This window comes from Gigantopelta aegis, chromosome 11, assembly GCF_016097555.1.
Source record: "Gigantopelta aegis isolate Gae_Host chromosome 11, Gae_host_genome, whole genome shotgun sequence".
Taxonomy (NCBI): domain Eukaryota; kingdom Metazoa; phylum Mollusca; class Gastropoda; order Neomphalida; family Peltospiridae; genus Gigantopelta; species Gigantopelta aegis.
The window spans coordinates 22,095,923-22,119,287 of NC_054709.1; the positions used below are offsets into that span (position 1 = coordinate 22,095,923).

A 23,365-nucleotide genomic window follows, 5' to 3' on the forward strand; every position below is an offset into this window, starting at 1 on the left:
TAATATTAACACATTTCAAAATCTATTCAAACTGTCTATTAAGATTTTTTCTTTACAATATTCATAAAACAAGTTGTCTTTTTGTTATTCTATACATTATATGTAAAGTGGAATTTAAAAGCTCATAGCTTATACTATAGAGATTATTATACGAGCTTGTGTGTCATACTGATTTTACAATACAAAAATCCTGACACAAGTTCCGTAAAATTGGTATATATAGCCTTGTATTGTTCAACATCAGACATTATAAGTTGTAGAAGCATCACGAGGGGTATATGGCTTTTTATGTACCCTCTGTGTGTTCTTTTACCCCGAGCCGAAGGCGAGGGGGTAAAAGAGCACACAGAGGGTACATAAAAAGCCATATACCTCGAGAGATGCTTCTACAACGAATTTATCTTGCCGACATGTTAAACCATATAGCCAAATAATCAAAATAACGCCAGACAATAACTGTTAACATTTATTAACGGAGCCCTACCACGCGGACGCGAACGAAACCACTTGCCAGTGACGAAAAATAGTTCCATCGATAAACTAGTTTTTAACTTCAAATGTTTGTAATACGAAATTGTCTGAAACAGATATTAATAATTAAAAAAAACTGTATTTATTTATAATCTAATTATTGCTTTAGCATTAACTGGGGTGGCTGGAAACTGTTGGAAATTACAGACGGGGTATAAGAGAATTTGGCTCCGCCCACAGGGGTATAAGGGATTTGTCTAACGGCAAACAACCAATGAGATTAAAGAATTTTACATGAAGGCGAGATAAACCTGATTGTTAACCTTGTATTGTTCAACATTAGACATACCTGATTGTTAGCCTTGTATTGTTCAACATCAGACATACCTGATTGTTAGCCTTGTATTGTTCAACATCAGACATACCTGATTGTTAGCCTTGTATTGTTCAACATCAGACATACCTGATTGTTAGCCTTGTATTCAACATCAGACATACCTGATTGTTAGCCTTGTATTGTTCAACATCAGACATACCTGATTGTTAGCCTTGTCTTCAACATCAGACATACCTGATTGTTAGCCTTGTATTCAACATCAGACATACCTGATTGTTAGCCTTGTATTGTTCAACATCAGACATACCTGATTGTTAGCCTTGTATTGTTCAACATCAGACATACCTGATTGTTAGCCTTATATTCAACATCAGACATACCTGATTGTTAGCCTTGTATTGTTCAACATCAGACATACCTGATTGTTAGCCTTGTATTGTTCAACATCAGACATACCTGATTGTTAGCCTTGTATTTTTCAACATCAGACATACCTGATTGTTAGCCTTGTATTCAACATCAGACATACCTGATTGTTAGCCTTGTATTCAACATCAGACATACCTGATTGTTAGCCTTGTATTGTTCAACATCAGACATACCTGATTGTTAGCCTTGTATTCAACATCAGACATACCTGATTGTTAGCCTTGTATTGTTCAACATCAGACATACCTGATTGTTAGCCTTGTATTGTTCAACATCAGACATACCTGATTGTTAGCCTTGTATTCAACATCAGACATACCTGATTGTTAGCCTTGTATTCAACATCAGACATACCTGATTGTTAGCCTTGTATTGTTCAACATCAGACATACCTGATTGTTAGCCTTGTATTCAACATCAGACATACCTGATTGTTAGCCTTGTATTGTTCAACATCAGACATACCTGATTGTTAGCCTTGTATTCAACATCAGACATACCTGATTGTTAGCCTTGTATTGTTCAACATCAGACATACCTGATTGTTAGCCTTGTATTCAACATCAGACATACCTGATTGTTAGCCTTGTATTGTTCAACATCAGACATACCTGATTGTTAGCCTTGTATTGTTCAACATCAGACATACCTGATTGTTAGCCTTGTATTGTTCAACATCAGACATACCTGATTGTTAGCCTTGTATTGTTCAACATCAGACATACCTGATTGTTAGCCTTGTATTGTTCAACATCAGACATACCTGATTGTTAGCCTTGTATTCAACATCAGACATACCTGATTGTTCAGCCTTGTAGCCTTGTATTCAACATCAGACATACCTGATTGTTAGCCTTGTATTCAACATCAGACATACCTGATTGTTAGCCTTGTATTGTTCAACATCAGACATACCTGATTGTTAGCCTTGTATTCAACATCAGACATACCTGATTGTTAGCCTTGTATTGTTCAACATCAGACATACCTGATTGTCAACATAGCCTGATTGTTATTGTATTCAACATCAGACATACCTGATTGTTAGCCTTGTATTGTTCAACATCAGACATACCTGATTGTTAGCCTTGTATTCAACATCAGACATACCTGATTGTTAGCCTTGTATTGTTCAACATCAGACATACCTGATTGTTAGCCTTGTATTCAACATCAGACATACCTGATTGTTAGCCTTGTATTGTTCAACATCAGACATACCTGATTGTTAGCCTTGTATTGTTCAACATCAGACATACCTGATTGTTAGCCTTGTATTGTTCAACATCAGACATACCTGATTGTTAGCCTTGTATTCAACATCAGACATACCTGATTGTTAGCCTTGTATTGTTCAACATCAGACATACCTGATTGTTAGCCTTGTATTCAACATCAGACATACCTGATTGTTAGCCTTGTATTGTTCAACATCAGACATACCTGATTGTTAGCCTTGTATTGTTCAACATCAGACATACCTGATTGTTAGCCTTGTATTCAACATCAGACATACCTGATTGTTAGCCATGTATTGTTCAACATCAGACATACTGATTGTTAGCCTGATTGTTAGCCTTGTAGCCTTGTATTCAACATCAGACATACCTGATTGTTAGCCTTGTATTCAACATCAGACATACCTGATTGTTAGCCTTGTATTCAACATCAGACATACCTGATTGTTAGCCTTGTATTGTTCAACATCAGACATACCTGATTGTTAGCCTTGTATTCAACATCAGACATACCTGATTGTTAGCCTTGTATTGTTCAACATCAGACATACCTGATTGTTAGCCTTGTATTCAACATCAGACATACCTGATTGTTAGCCTTGTATTGTTCAACATCAGACATACCTAATTGTTAGCCTTGTATTCAACATCAGACATACCTGATTGCTAGCCTTGTATTCAACATCAGACATACCTGATTGTTAGCCTTGTATTGTTCAACATCAGACATACCTGATTGTTAGCCTTGTATTCAACATCAGACATACCTGATTGTTAGCCTTGTATTCAACATCAGACATACCTGATTGTTAGCCTTGTATTGTTCAACATCAGACATACCTGATTGTTAGCCTTGTATTCAACATCAGACATACCTGATTGTTAGCCTTGTATTGTTCAACATCAGACATACCTGATTGTTAGCCTTGTATTCAACATCAGACATACCTGATTGTTAGCCTTGTATTGTTCAACATCAGACATACCTGATTGTTAGCCTTGTATTGTTCAACATCAGACATACCTGATTGTTAGCCTTGTATTCAACATCAGACATACCTGATTGTTAGCCTTGTATTGTTCAACATCATACATACCTGATTGTTAGCCTTGTATTCAACATCAGACATACCTGATTGTTAGCCTTGTATTCAACATCAGACATACCTGATTGTTAGCCTTGTATTCAACATCAGACATACCTGATTGTTAGCCTTGTATTGTTCAACATCAGACCGGTTCTTCATCTTCTCCAATTCACCAATCCTTCCTTTGAGAGTGTCGTTCTCAAACTGCAGTGTTTGCACCTGAAGGGAAAACAGAAATGTATGTACGATCTCATCATTATACACTGCATTCATGCGTGAACAGTCATCATAATACTGACCAATCAAATCTTATCTTTCATTTCATACTTTATAGCTTTTAAACATGGCTTCCAAATCAGCACTGAAACTTACATTGAAAGATTCATTTATTTCTTCATAATTAATTATTTCCTTCTTTAATTAAAAAAATAATTAAATTTCTTGACCTCTTTCAAAATGGTCAGAGTTCTGTATGGAGCAGTCAATGCAGTTCACAGGTCGGTATCTTCTTATTTTTCATAATTTTAAACAAAATATTAAGTTTTAAAAGATGAAAGAAATAAAAAGTACCATTCATCAAATATGTCATATGAACAAAATACCACTAGATATGCTATATTTATTGTGTACGAAGCCAAAACAAGGGTGGAAAAGTGACTGTTGTCAACCTTAGTCTTGAAACTAGTATTTTAAGAATAAATATTTTGCAATACTGTGATCTAAAGGCTTCTGGTTTATGGTAGCCCCACTCCCATGGCTAGTGATATTCAATGTTGGGCTAGTAAATAAGTACTATTGCCATGCCTGACAGGGCTTCTAGATTATGGTAGCCCCACTCCTATGGCTAGTGATATTCAATGTTGGGCTAGTAAATAACTACTATTGCCATGCCTGACAGCTAGTGAAATTGTTTTTTCAGTCTATTTAGTAAATATGAATATCCTGACCCAACCCCACAATGTTAGTGTTTTTAAGCTCTATCTCCCTCTTTAGGTGACATATCTGATTATTACTATTATTTAGTCAAATTGTATTAACTTAAAGTAAAGTAGGGCTAGTGAATTTTTAATCATGGCTAGTGGATTTAAAAAAAATTCTAGAGGGCCTGGTTATGTATATTATTGAATAATGTGCAGAATTAGTTGATAAATGAAAATCCTGAATTATTATACTTAGTCTATCAGTTTAATACACATGTACAATACATTTTTAATACACTATATTTACAGCAGTGTTAACAGTATTACCTTTTTCTGTAGAACAAGAAACTGTTTTTTGAAGTCCATGTCTTTGCTGGATGATTCTAGAAAACGTCTGTAAGCCAAGTCAAAGGCCTGCCCCACTGTTAGTGTTATTTCTTCAGACTAGGAGAAGAGAGATTGACACAAATTATGAATAAATTGACCAAATAAACAAAAGATTATTATTAAAGCTTGATTATAGAGGAAATGGTCCATAGAATTTTGTTTTTAATGACAAGCGAATGTGATCTTTGAAAACATAAAGCGTGATTATAGAGGAAATGGTCCATAGAATTTTGTTTTTAATGACAAACGAATGTGATCTTTGAAAACATAAAGCTTGATTATAGAGGAAATGGTCCATAGAATTGTTTTTAATGACAAGCGAATGTGATCTTTGAAAACATAAAGCTTGTTTTTATTTAACGACACCACTAGACAAAATTGATTAATTAATCATCGGTTATTGGATGCCAAACATTTTTATAATTCTGACAGTGTTCTGAGAAAAAAACGCTACGTTTTTCAATAGGTGATCTACAAACTTAGTTTGTGTGAAATTGTCAAATACCATTAAAATTATTTTTAAATCATGTCATTTTTAGACATAAATTAAATATAGGCAGTCATGACCAATTTTTCTATTATTGATTTTTTAAGATCAAGTACTTAACAATACCAAGGTGGGGGAGGGGGGAGGGAATAAAAAATCAAAACAGAAAGCCCAATACTGTTGGTCAATCTCTGACCCAGTGACCACGAAAGCTGGGTGTGTTCGTAACTGAAGAAGAAGCAGTTTTGTTTAACAACACCACTAAAGCACATTGATTAATTAATCATCAGTTATTGGATGTCAAACATTTGGTAATTCTGACTTGATTGTAGTCATCAAAGAAAACCCACTACATTTTTCCTAATACAGCAAGGGATCCATTATATGCACTTTCACACAGACAGGAAAGTACATACCACGGCCTTTGTTCAGTTGTGGTGCACTGGTTGGAATGAGAAAAACCCCAATCATTGAATGGATCCACTGAGGTGGTTCGATCCTGTGATGCAAGCACCTCGAGCGAGCACTCAACCGACTGAGCTAAATCCTCCCCCCTTTAATTTTTGTGTTTTGAAATCTAGATGTTGCCAACATCAGCAATGTAGCATGATGGGAAATAAAATCTAGATGTTGCCAACATCAGCAATGTAGCATGATGGGAAATAAACTCCTAGTGACAACCTCAAACTGCAGTACTTCCCTCATGGAGGGGGTGGGACATAGCCCAGTGGTAAAACAGTTAGCTGGTGTGCAGTCAGTCTGGGATCGATCCCCATCAGTGGGTCCATTGGGTTATATCTCATTCCAGCCAGTGTGCACGATGACTGGTATATCAAAGGCTGTGGTATGTGCTATTCTATATGTGGGATGGTGCATATAAAAGATATCTTGATACTAATGGAAAAATGTAGCAGGTTTTCTCTCTAACACTATGTCAAAATAACCAAATGTTTAACATCCAATAGCCAATGATTAATAAATTAAAGTGCTCTAGTGGTGTCGTTAAACAATACAAACTCTGCCCCCCCAAATGAGAACCAATGATGATGTGATTTTATCTTGTATCATTAACAAGTTGTTAAGTGTGTGATTGAGACAATTAAATTTTATATCTCATGTCACTAAAAAAACCTACAGGTTATAAACAGAGATATTTTAAACAAAAATTCTTTAAAATGGTTCATATTAACTCCAAATGGTTTATATTAACAAATTAACTCCAACATATAACAGAAGACTATCTAAAACTAAGATAAATAAAAATGCTGACTCCTGATGTTTAAACTCCAACCCACCTGTGGTCAAGTGTTCGGGACGTCACTGGTGTGATTAACAAGGTACAAAACACCCCATCATAACAAAAGAAATGGCTTCACCAATATTTACTCCAAAACACAAGTGGTCGGTCAGTCTGTATTGTGAGCGGAATGTTCAATAAAAGCTTTGTTCAGCCATGTGTGATGATCAATACACCACACAGTAAAACTTCTATACTCAATACACTGTGAGACTTTAATGTGGATCATTTTAAAATTCAGGTGCAGATTCAAGAGGTGGGTGATGGGGATGTGGACGGGTTCCTTCAACTCGTTTCATTTCAAATGATTTTCGTGCTTATATCCAATTAAGGTTCAAGCACGCTGTCCTGGTCACACACCTCAGCTATCTGGGCTGTCTGTCCAGAACTGTGGGTTAATTGTTAGTGGTTACTGAGAGAGAAGAAGGTGTAGTGGTCTTACACCTACCCACTGACTTGTTAAAACTCACCCTGGTTGGGAGCCGGTACCGGGCTGCGAACCCAGTACCTACCAGCCTTGTCTGATGACTTAAGCATGACGCCACCAAAGAGTTGCCAAAATCCAGTGCTAACACTTATATGGTGAAACTGGGGTTTTACTGGAATTCCCTCAAACCAGATGTTTTTCACTGTCTGTGGGTTTTTTACTGGAATTCCCTCAAACCAGATGTTTTCCACTGTCTGTTTTTTTACTGGAATTCCCTCAAACCAGATATTTTTCACTGTCTGTTTTTTTACTGGAATTCCCTCAAACCAGATGTTTTTCACTGTCTGGTTTTTTACTGGAATTCCCTCAAACCAGATGTTTTTCACTGTCTGTGTTTTTACTGGAATTCCCTTAAACCAGATGTTTTTCACTGTCTGTTTTTTCACTGGAATTCCCTCAAACCAGATGTTTTCCACTGTCTGTTTTTTTTACTGGAATTCCCTCAAACCAGATGTTTTTCACTGTCTGTGTTTTTACTGGAATTCCCTCAAAACCAGATGTTTTTCACTGTCTGTTTTTTTTACTGGAATTCCCTCAAACCAGATGTTTTCCACTGTCTGTTTCAGTACACAACAGAACCTCTCTAAACCGGACCTCTTAAAACCAGACGTTTACTTGGTTTTCTGCGTGTCTGGTTAGAGCAATTTCACTGTATTAGGTAAAAATGGTTTTGAATGACCATATATGTAAATTATAATGTATTATTTCAAAATGGTTTTGAATTACCATACATGTAGATTTTAATGAATTATATAAAATGGTTGTGAATGACCACACATGTAAATTTTAATGAATTATGTAAAATGGTTGTGAATGACCATACATGTATATTTTAATGAATTATGTAAAAATGGTTTTGAATGACCATACATGTATATGTAAATTTTAATGAATTATGTAAAATGGTTGTGAATGACCACACATGTAAATTTTAATGAATTATGTAAAAATGGTTTTGAATAACCATATATGTAAATTTTAATGAATTATGTAAAAATGGCTTTGAATGACCACACATGTAAATTTTAATGAATTATGCATATAAAATAAAACCAGGTAAGTTCCTTTCTAATGAACTGCTAAAATAAAACAAAATAAAACTAGACATTGACCAGAGGTGACAAACACACACAGCTTTCTGTTCCTGTTCAATAAAAAAAACTGCCACTACAAGTGAATCAACAACCAGGTGCTTTACGGTATTTGAATTAATACGTACGCATTTCTCACTGTCGAACACGTAACAGCTGTGCTGTGCAGCCTGAGCCCCCTTTGCGATGAATGTGAACATCCGCTTGTCTGATTTATCGTCCGCACAGTAAGATATACGATGCAGCGGATACTGGTGCATTATCATCTGGAGGAAATACAGTTGAAGAAAACTTCATTTATGAAGAATGACAGAGAAAACACAAAACACAAGCACCTGTTGCAGTTGGAGACAAGGACTGGGATGAGGTGGTGGATGGCAGGAAAAGGAATCTAAAGATAGGAAGAGCTGACAGATTGGGAATGAATGATAGAAACAACAACAAAGAGGCCAATATGAGTTAAAATGTCCCTCCCCCCCCAAAAAAAAAACCCACCCACCAACAACAAAGAGGCCAATATGAGTTAAAGTTTCCCTCCCCCCGAAAAAACAAAGAAGCCAATATGAGTTAAAATGTCCACCTAAAAGCCCACAAAGAGGCCAATATGAGTGTGTGCCTGTGTTGTATGTATGTATGTGTGTTGTGTGTGTGTGCCTGTGTTGTATGTATGTATGTATGTATGTGTGTTGTGTGTGTGTGTGTGTGTGTGTGTGAGAGAGTTGTGTGTGTTGTGTGTGTGTGTTGTGTGTGTGAGAGTTGTGTGTGTGTTGTGTGTGTGTTTTGTGTATTGTGGGTGTGTTGTGTGTTGTGTGGTGTGTGTGTGTGTGTGTGTTGTGTGTGTGTGTGTGTGTGTGTGTGTGTGTCTCTGTGTGGGTGTGTATGTCTGTGTGTGTGTCTGTGTGTATGGGAGTCTTTGTGTGTGTGTGTGTGTGTGTTATGAATGTTATCCTTTGATAAACTTCAGAAAATGACATCATTATGTCAAATGGGACGTCATTACGAAATACATATTATGAAAAGGATATTATAAACTGATTTATGTGCATTTATAACTAAATAAGTCGTCTTGTTTGTAACACATATAAAGCACCTTTTTATAAAGGAAACTAGATAAACAACATGGTAAAAAAATGGAGAAAAGAAAAATGGAAAAAAAGAGAAAAAAAAGATGATGAAAAACAACAATGTTGTTCTATACACGTTCTACTATACCTTGTATATTGTGATGATTTTTCAATGCATAAAACACCTGTTTATAAAGGACACTAGATAAACAACATGGTCGATCTATGCAGGTTCTACTTTACCTTTGTCTTGGGGTCCTGCACGGTGACGCCGTCTGCTGAAATGGTCAGCTCCACCTTGGGTGGCTTGTGACCCTCTGCTCGCTTGATGTGCTTGTTAAACTGTAACAACAAAACACACCAATACATAGAAAGGAAAGGAATGTTTGAATAATGACATCTCCGCACACTTTAAACTATTTAAAGACACCTCAGCAAATTTTAAACTATTTAAAGACACCTCAGCAAATTTTAAACTATTTAATGACACCTCAGCACATTTTAAACTATTTAACAACACCCCAACACGTGGTAACCTCCTTGTAACCTGATGGACTGATATTGACTTTCTCCACATGTGGTAACCTCCCTGTAATCTGATGGACTGATATTGACTTTCTCCACCTGTGGTAACCTCCCTGTAACCTGATGGACTGATATTGACTTTCTCCACATGTGGTAACCTCCCTGTAACCTGATGGACTGATATTGACTTTCTCCACATGTGGTAACCTCCCTGTAACCTGATGGACTGATACTGACTTTCTCCACATGTGGTAATCTCCCTGTAACCTGATGGACTGATACTGACTTTCTCGACATGTGATAACCTCCCTGTAACCTGATGGACTGATATTGACTTTCTCGACATGTGGTAACCTCCCTGTAACCTGTTGTTGACTTTCTCGACATGTGGTAACCTCCCTGTAACCTGATGGACTGATGTTGACTTTCTCCACATGTGGTAACCTCCCTGTAACCTGATGGACTGATACTGACTTTCTCCACATGTGGTAATCTCCCTGTAACCTGATGGACTGATACTGACTTTCTCGACATGTGATAACCTCCCTGTAACCTGATGGACTAATAGTGACTTTCTCGACATGTGGTAACCTCCCTGTAACCTGATGGACTGATATTGACTTTCTCGACATGTGGTAACCTCCCTGTAACCTGTTGTTGACTTTCTCGACATGTGGTAACCTCCCTGTAACCTGATGGACTGATGTTGACTTTCTCCACATGTGGTAACCTCCCTGTAACCTGATGGACTGATATTGACTTTCTCCACATGTGGTAACCTCCCTGTAACCTGATGGACTGATATTGACTTTCTCCACATGTGGTAACCTCCCTGTAACCTGATGGACTGATCTCGACATGTGGTAACCTCCCTGTAAATTCATGGACTGATATTGACTTTCTTGACATGTGGTAACCTCCCTGTAACCTGATGGACTGATATTGACTTTCTTGACATGTGGTAACCTCCCTGTAACCTGATGGACTGATGTTGACTTTCTCCACATGTGGTAACCTCCCTGTAACCTGATGGGACTGATATTGACTTATCTCAATGCCTGAGGCCAGTAATAAATCCTACCTTCATTTTGCGAATGGCTTCCTTAACGACATCCGTTCCCTTTGGTTGGTCAACTGAACACTCTCCAAGAAACTGTCAATGAGTGGAAAGAGTGCTATGAATCTTGTGCACTGTGAACGAGTGCAATAAATAACATCGCAAAACAACTGGTGTGTGCTTCTGTATTTATTACACCCCTCCTTTCTATATTATGATCAACAAAACTTTAGTTACATACATGTAATACAACTTAAATTATCTGGAAAGTTCGTTAAGCATCCTGACTAAACACATGATGTCACTGAGTGAATACATACTACATGTATGCATGCAAAATAATAACAAATTAAAATTTAAATTACAGAAAGTTTACAATCAAATTTGGTAGCACTTTTCCTCACAAAGGTGTATTTACTACTTCAGAACAGAAAACAGGACTAAGAAATGGAAAGTAGTATCAGTGTCACTCACCTTGACATTGTACAGGATGTGACCTCTCAGTAAGGCCTCTGGGGGGTGCACCCACTGCTTGTTGCCTGCAAAAACATACACAAACATGTCATTTCATTTTCTTACACACCCGTTTGTGAGAACATCAAGCGTTATTTTTGATAACACATGGTTGTTTACACACATACGTGTGTTAACAATTTGAAGACATACTACTGGCTGCTCCTAAGTGATGACCTGGTCACCAGTGCCATACATCCAATAAAAAACAACATGATGGAAATAGATTACACTGTAATGTATAGTTAACCTGACATTCATGTGTCTGTGGTGCGTAATTCAGCTACAAGTGCAATGGATGTAAATAACTTTTAGTTGAAAAAGATGTTAAAATTTGCTTAAAACCTGTTTTTTGAGGATATGTAAGAAATAGAATAATACATTCGTGTCCGTTAGATACCATTTATCTTACAACTCGTTTTTTAAAAACGTATGAAACTCGCTATCGCTCGTTAGATATATTTTAAAATAACTCGTGAAATAAATGGTATCTAACGGACACGAATGTATTATTCAGTTATCTATTTATACTTATTTTTATGCTTATTTCCAATTAAGGTTCAAGCACGCTGTCCTGGGCACACACCTCAGCTATCTGTTCTGTCTGTCCAGGACAGTGAGTTAGTGGTTAATTGTTAGTGGTTAGTCAGACAGAAGTCGGTGTAGTGGCCTTACACCAAACATTGAGTTGATACACCTACTCTGGGTGGAAGCCGGTGCCGGGACGCGAGCCTAGTACCTTCATGTCTGGTGATTAAACCACTACACCACTGACGTCAGTCACAATATGTTAGCATGAGCACTGCACAATATAATGACATGTCAGTCATGCTAAATACTTCATCCTCCACTTACTGTTTGCTCAACAACACAAATTCTTCAATATTAAACATCTTGACTATCATAAACTAATTAAGTGAATAGATCAATAATTTCATAACATAATATTCAGTATTAATCTAGTTCTTAAATTTAAAAACTAAGAAAATAATCTATAGTTGACATTAGAATAAGTCAAAAGGTCACTATTAATCAAATAAAGCAAAAAAGGTCACTGTTAGCTGATTGAAGCAAACAATCTACAGATGAGATTAGAATGAGTCAAAAAGGTTATGATCAGCTGATTGAAGTAAATAGTCTACAGGTGAGATTAGAATGAGTCAAAAAGTTACTATGATAATAAAGTTTGATCCTATAGGTTGGACTATACCAATTCAAATCCCATAGGCGACCATGTTAACGTTTGTGTTTAAAAACACTATATGCAATATATCAACCAAACTGTGACCCATAAATATCAGTACTACAACCCCTACCTCAAAGTATTAACTGCAGAAAATGGTACCTTTCATGGCTCATTTTCGGTATAACCAGATGTTTCTGCAACACCCCTAGTTTCGCACAAAATTTGAGTACTTTTTTTTTACAGGTACCCCATACATGTTCCAAGCACAAGGCTACTTGACACGGTGGTACTACATCAAATAAAATTGCATACATTTTTAGCCCAGATAAAACTATTTTTTTTACAACCAACACACTCACATTTATAACCAATCACAGGACTTGTGGTGTTAACTTCTCTATCAAAAGTTTGGTACACCTCGAACTTCGACCCAGCCGGAAATTAATTGGTATAGTGCAACCTTTAGAATGATTGTCACAACATTCAATGACTCCACTAGAGCGCACTGATTTATTAATCATCAGCTGCTGGATTTCAAACATTTGGTAATTTTAACATATAGTCTTGGTGAGGAAGCCTGTTACATTTTTCCATTAGCAAGGAATCATTTATATGCCATTTTCCACAGAGAGAAAAGCCTTTGATATACCAGTCATGGTGCACTGGCTGGAATAAAAAATATTCCAATGGGTCCACCGACGAGGATCGATCCTAGACCGACTGCACATCAAGTGAGCGCTATACCACTGAGCTACATCCCACCTAGAATATGTTGACTTTGTTCACCTGATCTCACTGTGAGACGACTGAATGGGAAATGTTTTATTAGAATATGTTGACTTTGTTCACCTGATCTCACTGTGAGATGACTAAATGGGAAATGTTTTATTAGAATATGTTGACTTTGTTCACCTGATCTCACTGTGAGATGACTAAATGGGAAATTTTTATTAGAATATGTTGACTTTGTTCACCTGATCTCACTGTGAGATGACTGAATGGGAAATGTTTTACTAGAATATGTTGACTTTGTTCACCTGATCTCACTGTGAGATGACTGAATGGGAAATGTTTTATTAGAATATGTTGACTTTGTTCACCTGATCTCACTGTGAGACGACTGAATGGGAAATGTTTTATTAGAATATGTTGACTTTGTTCGCCTGATCTCACTGTGAGACGACTGAATGGGAAATGTTTTATTAGAATATGTTGACTTTGTTCACCTGATCTCACTGTGAGACGACTGAATGGGAAATGTTTTATTAGAATATGTTGACTTTGTTCACCTGATCTCACTGTGAGACGACTGAATGGGAAATGTTTTATTAGAATATGTTGACTTTGTTCACCTGATCTCACTGTGAGATGACTGAATGGGAAATGTTTTATTAGAATATGTTGACTTTGTTCACCTGATCTCACTGTGAGATGACTAAATCGGAAATGTTTTATTAGAATATGTTGACTTTGTTCACCTGATCTCACTGTGAGATGACTAAATGGGAAATTTTTATTAGAATATGTTGACTTTGTTCGCCTGATCTCACTGTGAGATGACTGAATGGGAAATGTTTTATTAGAATATGTTGACTTTGTTCACCTGATCTCACTGTGAGATGTCTGAATGGGAAATGTTTTATTAGAATATGTTGACTTTGTTCACCTGATCTCACTGTGAGACGACTAAATGGGAAATGTTTTATTAGAATATGTTGACTTTGTTCACCTGATCTCACTGTGAGACGACTGAATGGGAAATGTTTTATTAGAATATGTTGACTTTGTTCACCTGATCTCACTGTGAGATGTCTGAATGGGAAATGTTTTATTAGAATATGTTGACTTTGTTCACCTGATCTCACTGTGAGATGACTAAATGGGAAATTTTTATTAGAATATGTTGACTTTGTTCGCCTGATCTCACTGTGAGATGACTGAATGGGAAATGTTTTATTAGAATATGTTGACTTTGTTCACCTGATCTCACTGTGAGATGTCTGAATGGGAAATGTTTTATTAGAATATGTTGACTTTGTTCACCTGATCTCACTGTGAGACGACTGAATGGGAAATGTTTTATTAGAATATGTTGACTTTGTTCGCCTGATCTCACTGTGAGACGACTGAATGGGAAATGTTTTATTAGAATATGTTGACTTTGTTCACCTGATCTCACTGTGAGACGACTGAATGGGAAATGTTTTATTAGAATATGTTGACTTTGTTCACCTGATCTCACTGTGAGACGACTGAATGGGAAATGTTTTATTAGAATATGTTGACTTTGTTCACCTGATCTCACTGTGAGATGACTGAATGGGAAATGTTTTATTAGAATATGTTGACTTTGTTCACCTGATCTCACTGTGAGATGACTAAATCGGAAATGTTTTATTAGAATATGTTGACTTTGTTCACCTGATCTCACTGTGAGATGACTAAATGGGAAATTTTTATTAGAATATGTTGACTTTGTTCGCCTGATCTCACTGTGAGATGACTGAATGGGAAATGTTTTATTAGAATATGTTGACTTTGTTCACCTGATCTCACTGTGAGATGTCTGAATGGGAAATGTTTTATTAGAATATGTTGACTTTGTTCACCTGATCTCACTGTGAGACGACTAAATGGGAAATGTTTTATTAGAATATGTTGACTTTGTTCACCTGATCTCACTGTGAGACGACTGAATGGGAAATGTTTTATTAGAATATGTTGACTTTGTTCACCTGATCTCACTGTGAGATGTCTGAATGGGAAATGTTTTATTAGAATATGTTGACTTTGTTCACCTGATCTCACTGTGAGATGACTAAATGGGAAATTTTTATTAGAATATGTTGACTTTGTTCGCCTGATCTCACTGTGAGATGACTGAATGGGAAATGTTTTATTAGAATATGTTGACTTTGTTCACCTGATCTCACTGTGAGATGTCTGAATGGGAAATGTTTTATTAGAATATGTTGACTTTGTTCACCTGATCTCACTGTGAGACGACTAAATGGGAAATGTTTTATTAGAATATGTTGACTTTGTTCACCTGATCTCACTGTGAGACGACTGAATGGGAAATGTTTTATTAGAATATGTTGACTTTGTTCACCTGATCTCACTGTGAGATGTCTGAATGGGAAATGTTTTATTAGAATATGTTGAACTTGCTCACCTGATTTCATTGTGAGGATGTCCGGCGGCGGTGGTGGGGATGGTACGTCTGATTTTTCCTTCTTGGTGAGAGCTTTTTCCACGATCTTCGCACCACTGGGCGTTCGGGGCAGGCCGACACTGAGGAACTTCCGACTTCCGAAATCCCTGTTTTCAATAAGCAAAGTACTCTGACTACTCACAAAATAGTCTTTGGCCACTTTTATCGCATCCATGGCAACAGGTAATATTATATACGTTCACAAATCAGTTTTAAAATGTCATATATCACGAAGAAACCATACCAATAACAGGCAACATTATTGACATTCACAGAGCAATGTTACAATGTCATATATCAGCAATATACCATACTTATACTACTGAGAAAAAATTCTTTGGTCATTCGTGTTACATTCATTGGCAACCGGCAACATGAGACACAATTGCTAATCTGCAGTGATATGTCTTTGTGAGGAACACATCCAGAGTTGGTTTATCAGGACCCAAGCTAAACTAGCAGTAATTGCGTGGTGACAGATTTCCTCATTGCTGGTGCTATATATACTCAGTGGAATGAAATGTCTGGCATAAAAAGTAAGCAGTTGATTCCGTCATATCCCAGCTGGACTGAGGCTTATTTCCACCATGATGTCAGCTCAGCAGTACGGTTAGGTAAGTGGCGATTTTCTCACTGGCAGACCACATGAAGCATGGCCAATCTCTGGCAGTGGTTCATTCACATCACACAGTCAACCGATTCCCAGACCGCCAATTAGGCCAGTTAGCCAAACACAATGAATACTTGACGACAGTCCTATCTATATGTATACTCAATAAGTAAACGTCACACGTACAGATTAGGTTGGATAAATCATTAAAAATAACAATGATGGGAGATTCTGTCGTAAGATATCAGGTTATGCGCAATGCAAATTGACGAGTAGTTTTAACACTTGATACTGGGTATTGTTTTTGTATTCTGTTTCTTTCTCTGTATGTTCACAATGCAAATGTTAATGATCTGTACTGAACCTGTAATACATGCACATGTTAGTCATCAAATGAGGAGCTCCACACATCACCTGAAATGGGGGGGGGGGGGGGGGATGGGAGGTCAGGGTGGAGATCAGGGCAGAAGGCAACATAAAAATTATGGTTTTAAAAAATAATTTAACACCATCCACAAAACGAATATATATAATTCTGAGAGAGAGAGAGAGAGAGAGAGAGAGAGAGAGAGAGAGAGAGAGAGAGAGAGAGAGAGAGAGAGGGAAGGAGAGTGATGGAGGGAGGGAGTAATAGAGGGAAGGAAATAGAGAGAGGGAAAGAGAGAGAGTGGGGGGGGGGGGCAGAGAGCGAAAGAGAGACTCTTATGTGGAATAGCAGCAATTTCTTTTATACTGTAAACCATGTTTCATAAACCATATTATAGACACCAAATAGTCCACGCTATAACTGCACTGAGAGCTAACCATGTTGGCTAATTTTGAAACCTGGACAATGTTAATGATCTGATCCAGAGTCTACCGACACAGTGATGATTTGACAGCATTTCCTCATCACCCAGAGCTAACCCTAACAGTCAATGTTTAAATTGTGCTGAGAGCTTACCATTTTGGCTAATTTCGATCCCTGGACAATGCTAATTGATCTAATCAAGAGTCTATGGACACAGTGATAATATCTGTGAGTTGTATCCATGATGTGATCAGCACAGACACACTGGCAGCATGCTACTCATACAAATGTCAGGACTGCCTGCAGCAGAATTAAGGGCAACCCTACTGGGCAAACAATTAATAAACAAATGACAGACATGTTTAAAGCTGGTCAACTGAGAGAATGACCCATTGTTCTGCCTCTAACTGTAGTGTGCTCCAGTGTAATAACCAGTGGGGAATGAAAGGAAGGTTTAACACTCTCCGCTACTTGTGTTAATCATATTTACTCAGGGCCATACCTGGCAAAATCACCAGGGGAGGGTTTAGTAAAAAAAACTAAACCCCAAAACTCAGCCTCGGTGGTGTTGTGGTTAAGCCATCAGACAAAAGGCTGGTAGGTACAGGGTTCGCAGCCCAGTACTGGCTCCCAACCAGAGCGAGTTTTAATGACTCAGTGGGTAGGTGTAAGACAACTACACCCTCTTCTCTCTCTCACTAACAATTAACCACTAACAATTAACAACTAACCCACTGTCAACAGACATCAGGCTGGTGGGTACATGGTTCACAGTCCGGTACCGCCTCCCACACAGAGTGAGTTTTAACGACTCGATAGGCAGGTAATGGTAAGACCACTAAACCTTCTTCTCTCTCTCTAACAATTAACAACTAACCCACTGTCCTGAACAGATAGCTGAGGTGTGTCCAGAACAGCGTGCTTGCACCTTAATTGGATATAAGTATGAAAATAAGTTGAAATGAAATGAAAAAAGAAAGAACACAGATTAATGACATAGTTTTGTCCAGCTACACAAAAAGGCAGTTATAAACTGAACAGGGCACTTTTAGGTCCCTTCCCTTATTAGGTACCACCCCATAACTAATGTGTCACCCCAGCACATTGAATACTATAATTAGTAGCATGGATCTTTAATATGCTTACTTAACTACATGTAGTTCAAGCAATTTCTAAAAGGAACCCCAGTACATTTGAAACTATGATGATTAGGAAAGGAAATATATGCTTATTGAATCAGTAACCCTATCACTAACCCGTGGTATGTACCATCCTGTCTGTTGGATGGTGCATATAAAAGATCCCTTGCTGCTAATCAAAAAGAGTAGCCCATGAAGTGGCGACAGCGGGTTTCCTCTTTCAATATCTATGTGGTCCTTAACCATATGTCTAACATCGAGTGCGTTGTTAAATAAAATAATTCCTTTCTTCCTGTCACTAACCCTTACTCTTACCCTAAATACATGTTTATTTGCAAAAGGGCCTGCCATGAAATTTAATATTAAACAAAAGGGCCTGCCATGAAATTTAATATTAAACAAAAGGGCCTGCCATGAAATTTAATATTAAACAAAAGGGCCTGCCATGAAATTTAATATTAAACAAAAGGGCCTGCCATGAAATTTAATATTAAACAAAAGGGCCTGCCATGAAATTTAATATTAAACTTTGTAAAAGATTTAATGACACCACCAAAAAGAAGTTCAACTTTGTTTTGTTTAACGACACCACTAGAGCACATTGATTTGTTAATCATCGACTATTGGATGTCAAACATTTGGTGATTTTGACATATAGTCTTAGAGAGGAAACCTGCTACATTTTTCCATTAGTAGTAAGTTAAGGGATCTTTTATATGCATTTTCCCACTGACAAGATAGCACATACCACAGCCATTGTGGGATACTGGTTGAGATGCAGGGCTGCGGAAAGTACTCGCCTGCTCACCAAATGTGAGTAAAAATTCTGACGGACGAGTTAAAAAATACAACTACCAGTCCGACGGGTGATCTCTTTGATTTTGTTTGCCACGTGGTGTTGATCACTTACCAAGTGTTCTTAACAACGTTTTGTCAATATATCTCTATATTTCATGTGTTAATAATATATTGTTCTATAGACTGGCGGACTAATATAGAAATAATGGCGGGCTACTAAATTTTAGTTTATTCTGGTCCGGCAGGCTAGTGAAATATTTTCCATTTCTGCAACCCTGAGATGGAAAAAACCCTCAGTCGGAGAATGATCCCACTGATGGGGTTTGATCCCAAGACCCAAGCATGTGAGGCAAGTGCTGCACCAACTGACCTAGACCTAGACCGTGCCGTGTCCAGCCACAAGTTAGTCAGTCAACTGACCTAGACCATGTCCAGCCACAAGTTAGTCAGTCAACTGACCTAGACCATGTCCAGCCACAAGTTAGTCAGTCAACTGACCTAGACCATGTCCAGCCACAAGTTAGTCAGTCAACTGACCTAGACCATGTCCAGCCACAAGTTAGTCAGTCAACTGACCTAGACCGTGCCGTGTCCAGCCACAAGTTAGTCAGTCAACTGACCTAGACCATGTCCAGCCACAAGTTAGTCAGTCAACTGACCTAGACCGTGCCGTGTCCAGCCACAAGTTAGTCAGTCAACTGACCTAGACCGTGTCCAGCCACAAGTTAGTCAGTCAACTGACCTAGACCGTGCCGTGTCCAGCCACAAGTTAGTCAGTCAACTGACCTAGACCGTGCCGTGTCCAGCCACAAGTTAGTCAGTCAACTGACCTAGACCGTGCCGTGTCCAGCCACAAGTTAGTCAGTCAACTGACCTAGACCGTGCCGTGTCCAGCCACAAGTTAGTCTGTCAACTGACCTAGACCGTGCCGTGTCCAGCCACAAGTTAGTCAGTCAACTGACCTAGACCGTGCCGTGTCCAGCCACAAGTTAGTCAGTCAACTGACCTAGACCGTGTCCAGCCACAAGTTAGTCTGTCAACTGACCTAGACCGTGCCGTGTCCAGCCACAAGTTAGTCAGTCAACTGACCTAGACAGTGCCGTGTCCAGCCACAAGTTAGTCAGTCAACTGACCTAGACCGTGTCCAGCCACAAGTTAGTCTGTCAACTGACCTAGACCGTGCCGTGTCCAGCCACAAGTTAGTCAGTCAACTGACCTAGACCGTGCCGTGTCCAGCCACAAGTTAGTCAGTCAACTGACCTAGACCGTGTCCAGCCACAAGTTAGTCAGTCAACTGACCTAGACCGTGCCGTGTCCAGCCACAAGTTAGTCAGTCAACTGACCTAGACCGTGCCGTGTCCAGCCACAAGTTAGTCAGTCAACTGACCTAGACCGTGTCCAGCCACAAGTTAGTCTGTCAACTGACCTAGACCGTGCCGTGTCCAGCCACAAGTTAGTCTGTCAACTGACCTAGACCGTGCCGTGTCCAGCCACAAGTTAGTCAGTCAACTGACCTAGACCGTGCCGTGTCCAGCCACAAGTTAGTCAGTCAACTGATCTAGACAGTGCCGTGTCCAGCCACAAGTTAGTCAGTCAACTGACCTAGACCATGCCGTGTCCAGCCACAAGTTAGTCAGTCAACTGACCTAGACAGTGCCGTGTCCAGCCACAAGTTAGTCTGTCAACTGACCTAGACAGTGCCGTGTCCAGCCACAAGTTAGTCAGTCAACTGACCTAGACCATGCCGTGTCCAGCCACAAGTTAGTCAGTCAACTGACCTAGACAGTGCCGTGTCCAGCCACAAGTTAGTCAGTCAACTGACCTAGACCGTGCCGTGTCCAGCCACAAGTTAGTCAGTCAACTGACCTAGACCGTGCCGTGTCCAGCCACAAGTTAGTCTGTCAACTGACCTAGACAGTGCCGTGTCCAGCCACAAGTTAGTCTGTCAACTGACCTAGACCGTGTCCAGCCACAAGTTAGTCAGTCAACTGACCTAGACCGTGCCGTGTCCAGCCACAAGTTAGTCAGTCAACTGACCTAGACCGTGCCGTGTCCAGCCACAAGTTAGTCTGTCAACTGACCTAGACCGTGCCGTGTCCAGCCACAAGTTAGTCAGTCAACTGACCTAGACCGTGCCGTGTCCAGCCACAAGTTAGTCTGTCAACTGACCTAGACCGTGCCGTGTCCAGCCACAAGTTAGTCTGTCAACTGACCTAGACAGTGCCGTGTCCAGCCACAAGTTAGTCTGTCAACTGACCTAGACAGTGCCGTGTCCAGCCACAAGTTAGTCTGTCAACTGACCTAGACCGTGTCCAGCCACAAGTTAGTCTGTCAACTGACCTAGACCGTGCCGTGTCCAGCCACAAGTTAGTCTGTCAACTGACCTAGACCGTGCCATGTCCAGCCACAAGTTAGTCAGTCAACTGACCTAGACCGTGTCCAGCCACAAGTTAGTCAGTCAACTGACCTAGACCGTGCCGTGTCCAGCCACAAGTTAGTCTGTCAACTGACCTAGACCGTGCCGTGTCCAGCCACAAGTTAGTCAGTCAACTGACCTAGACAGTGCCGTGTCCAGCCACAAGTTAGTCTGTCAACTGACCTAGACCGTGTCCAGCCACAAGTTAGTCAGTCAACTGACCTAGACCGTGTCCAGCCACAATTAAGTTAGTCAGTCTATAGCTAGCATACAGAAAAGTGTTTTACTGACACCCCAGCACATTGAATACTAGAAATATGATATCAGGTGCAAAGCACACAACTGTGACATTTCATCCACAGAATGAAAGAAGAAGCCTACTTAAGACACATATGTCACAACTGTATTTTCCAAGTATATTTCCCAAAATGACAATCACACGAATCTGTTTAGAATCCCATAACAGCATAAATCAGAAAACCCAAAACAGTTAAACATCCATTGTTGCAGGTAACCGATGTTAGAAAATATTACATGTATTTCCATGTCCAGATAATAGACATATTTATAGCCTTAGATATTAAACAAGCTTCCATTTCATATCATGTTTATGTCCCGAGTGAAATGATTTTCAGTTGTCACAAGCTTTAGCAAATGACAATGAAAATTATTTCACGAGGGACATAAACATGATACAAAATGGAAGCTTGTTTAATATCTTACTTATTACCCATAATTGATGTTAATTTATACCACTTAACTCATGTGGTTGACATTCTTGTACGGTTGTAGTGTGCTAATCGATGTCGTCACAAAGTGTTACGTCCCACTTAAAATTCAATGGGTAATAATAGTTATGAGTATCCGATTCTAAGTTAATGAATATACAATGTACCAGTACTGGTTTGGAAGTGAAAACCTCAGTGGGTGCACTATAAAGTGACGAATCCTATAGAACACCAAAGGCGACCACTCAAACCACTGAACCACATGTAAACTGAGTGCCTGTAGTTTTGACCGAGACAGACAAGTACATAGAACACCAAAGGCGACCACTCAAACCACTGAACCACATGTAGTTTTGACTGAGACAGACAAGTACATTCATTTCATTTCAACTTATTGTCGTGCTTATATCCAATTATGGTTCAAGCACGCTGTCCTGGGCACACACACCGTAGCTATCTGGGCTGTCTGTCAAGGACAGTGGGTTAGTTGTTAGTTGTTAATGGTTAGTGAGAGAGAAGAGGGTGTAGTGGTCTTACACCTACCCATTGAGTCATTAAATCTTGCTCGGTGGAAGTTGGTACTGGGCTGTAAACCCTGTACCTATTTGCCTTATGTCCGATGGCTTAACCATGACACCACCGAGCCTGGTCAAAACAAATTTATGCTCTGTCAAAAAAGAAATGCATCTAGGCGAAATATTCATGGAATATCTTTAATACAAAGTGGCATAATTTCGTTATTTATGATCGTATCACAGTAAAATTTGACATGAGTATGTGACAATGTACTTGCTATGGACTGACGGCAGTGGAGGTGCTTTCATCACCAAACAGTGTTGCACAAGGGCGCTGAAATCAGTACCTTGTGTGGCCACCAGCAGCAGCAATCACTGCATGACATCTCCTTGGCATAGACTGAATGAGTCTCTAAATCCGGGCACGTGGAATCCTAGCCCATTCTTCCTGCAGTGCATGTGACAGTTGTAGAAGCGTCTGAGGCTCCAGGTCATGCTGGTGTACACGTCTGTCCAGTTCGTCCCATAGATGTTCAATGAGGTTGAGATCTGATGATCTTGATGGCCATGGTAGCACA

General features: G+C 39.1%; 1 protein-coding gene across 3 annotated transcripts in view; it reads right to left on the reverse strand.

The window, feature by feature from the left end:
• The window catches only part of LOC121385628 (PTB domain-containing engulfment adapter protein 1-like), a 110,985-nt gene that overhangs the window by 24,066 nt on the left and 63,554 nt on the right, over positions 1 to 23,365 (reverse strand). For 2 of the 3 annotated variants that reach the window (XM_041516380.1, XM_041516378.1), the window contains exons 2-8: positions 15,753 to 16,765; positions 11,353 to 11,417; positions 10,903 to 10,974; positions 9,540 to 9,638; positions 8,361 to 8,498; positions 4,811 to 4,927; positions 3,678 to 3,782 (exon numbers count right to left, since the gene is read on the reverse strand). In XM_041516380.1, the coding sequence (XP_041372314.1) occupies positions 3,678 to 3,782; positions 4,811 to 4,927; positions 8,361 to 8,498; positions 9,540 to 9,638; positions 10,903 to 10,974; positions 11,353 to 11,417; positions 15,753 to 15,966 (810 nt within the window). In that variant the 5' untranslated portion in view covers positions 15,967 to 16,765. The remainder of the gene's footprint in view (positions 1 to 3,677; positions 3,783 to 4,810; positions 4,928 to 8,360; positions 8,499 to 9,539; positions 9,639 to 10,902; positions 10,975 to 11,352; positions 11,418 to 15,752; positions 16,766 to 23,365) is intronic. The other variant, XM_041516381.1, reaches the window with a different exon arrangement.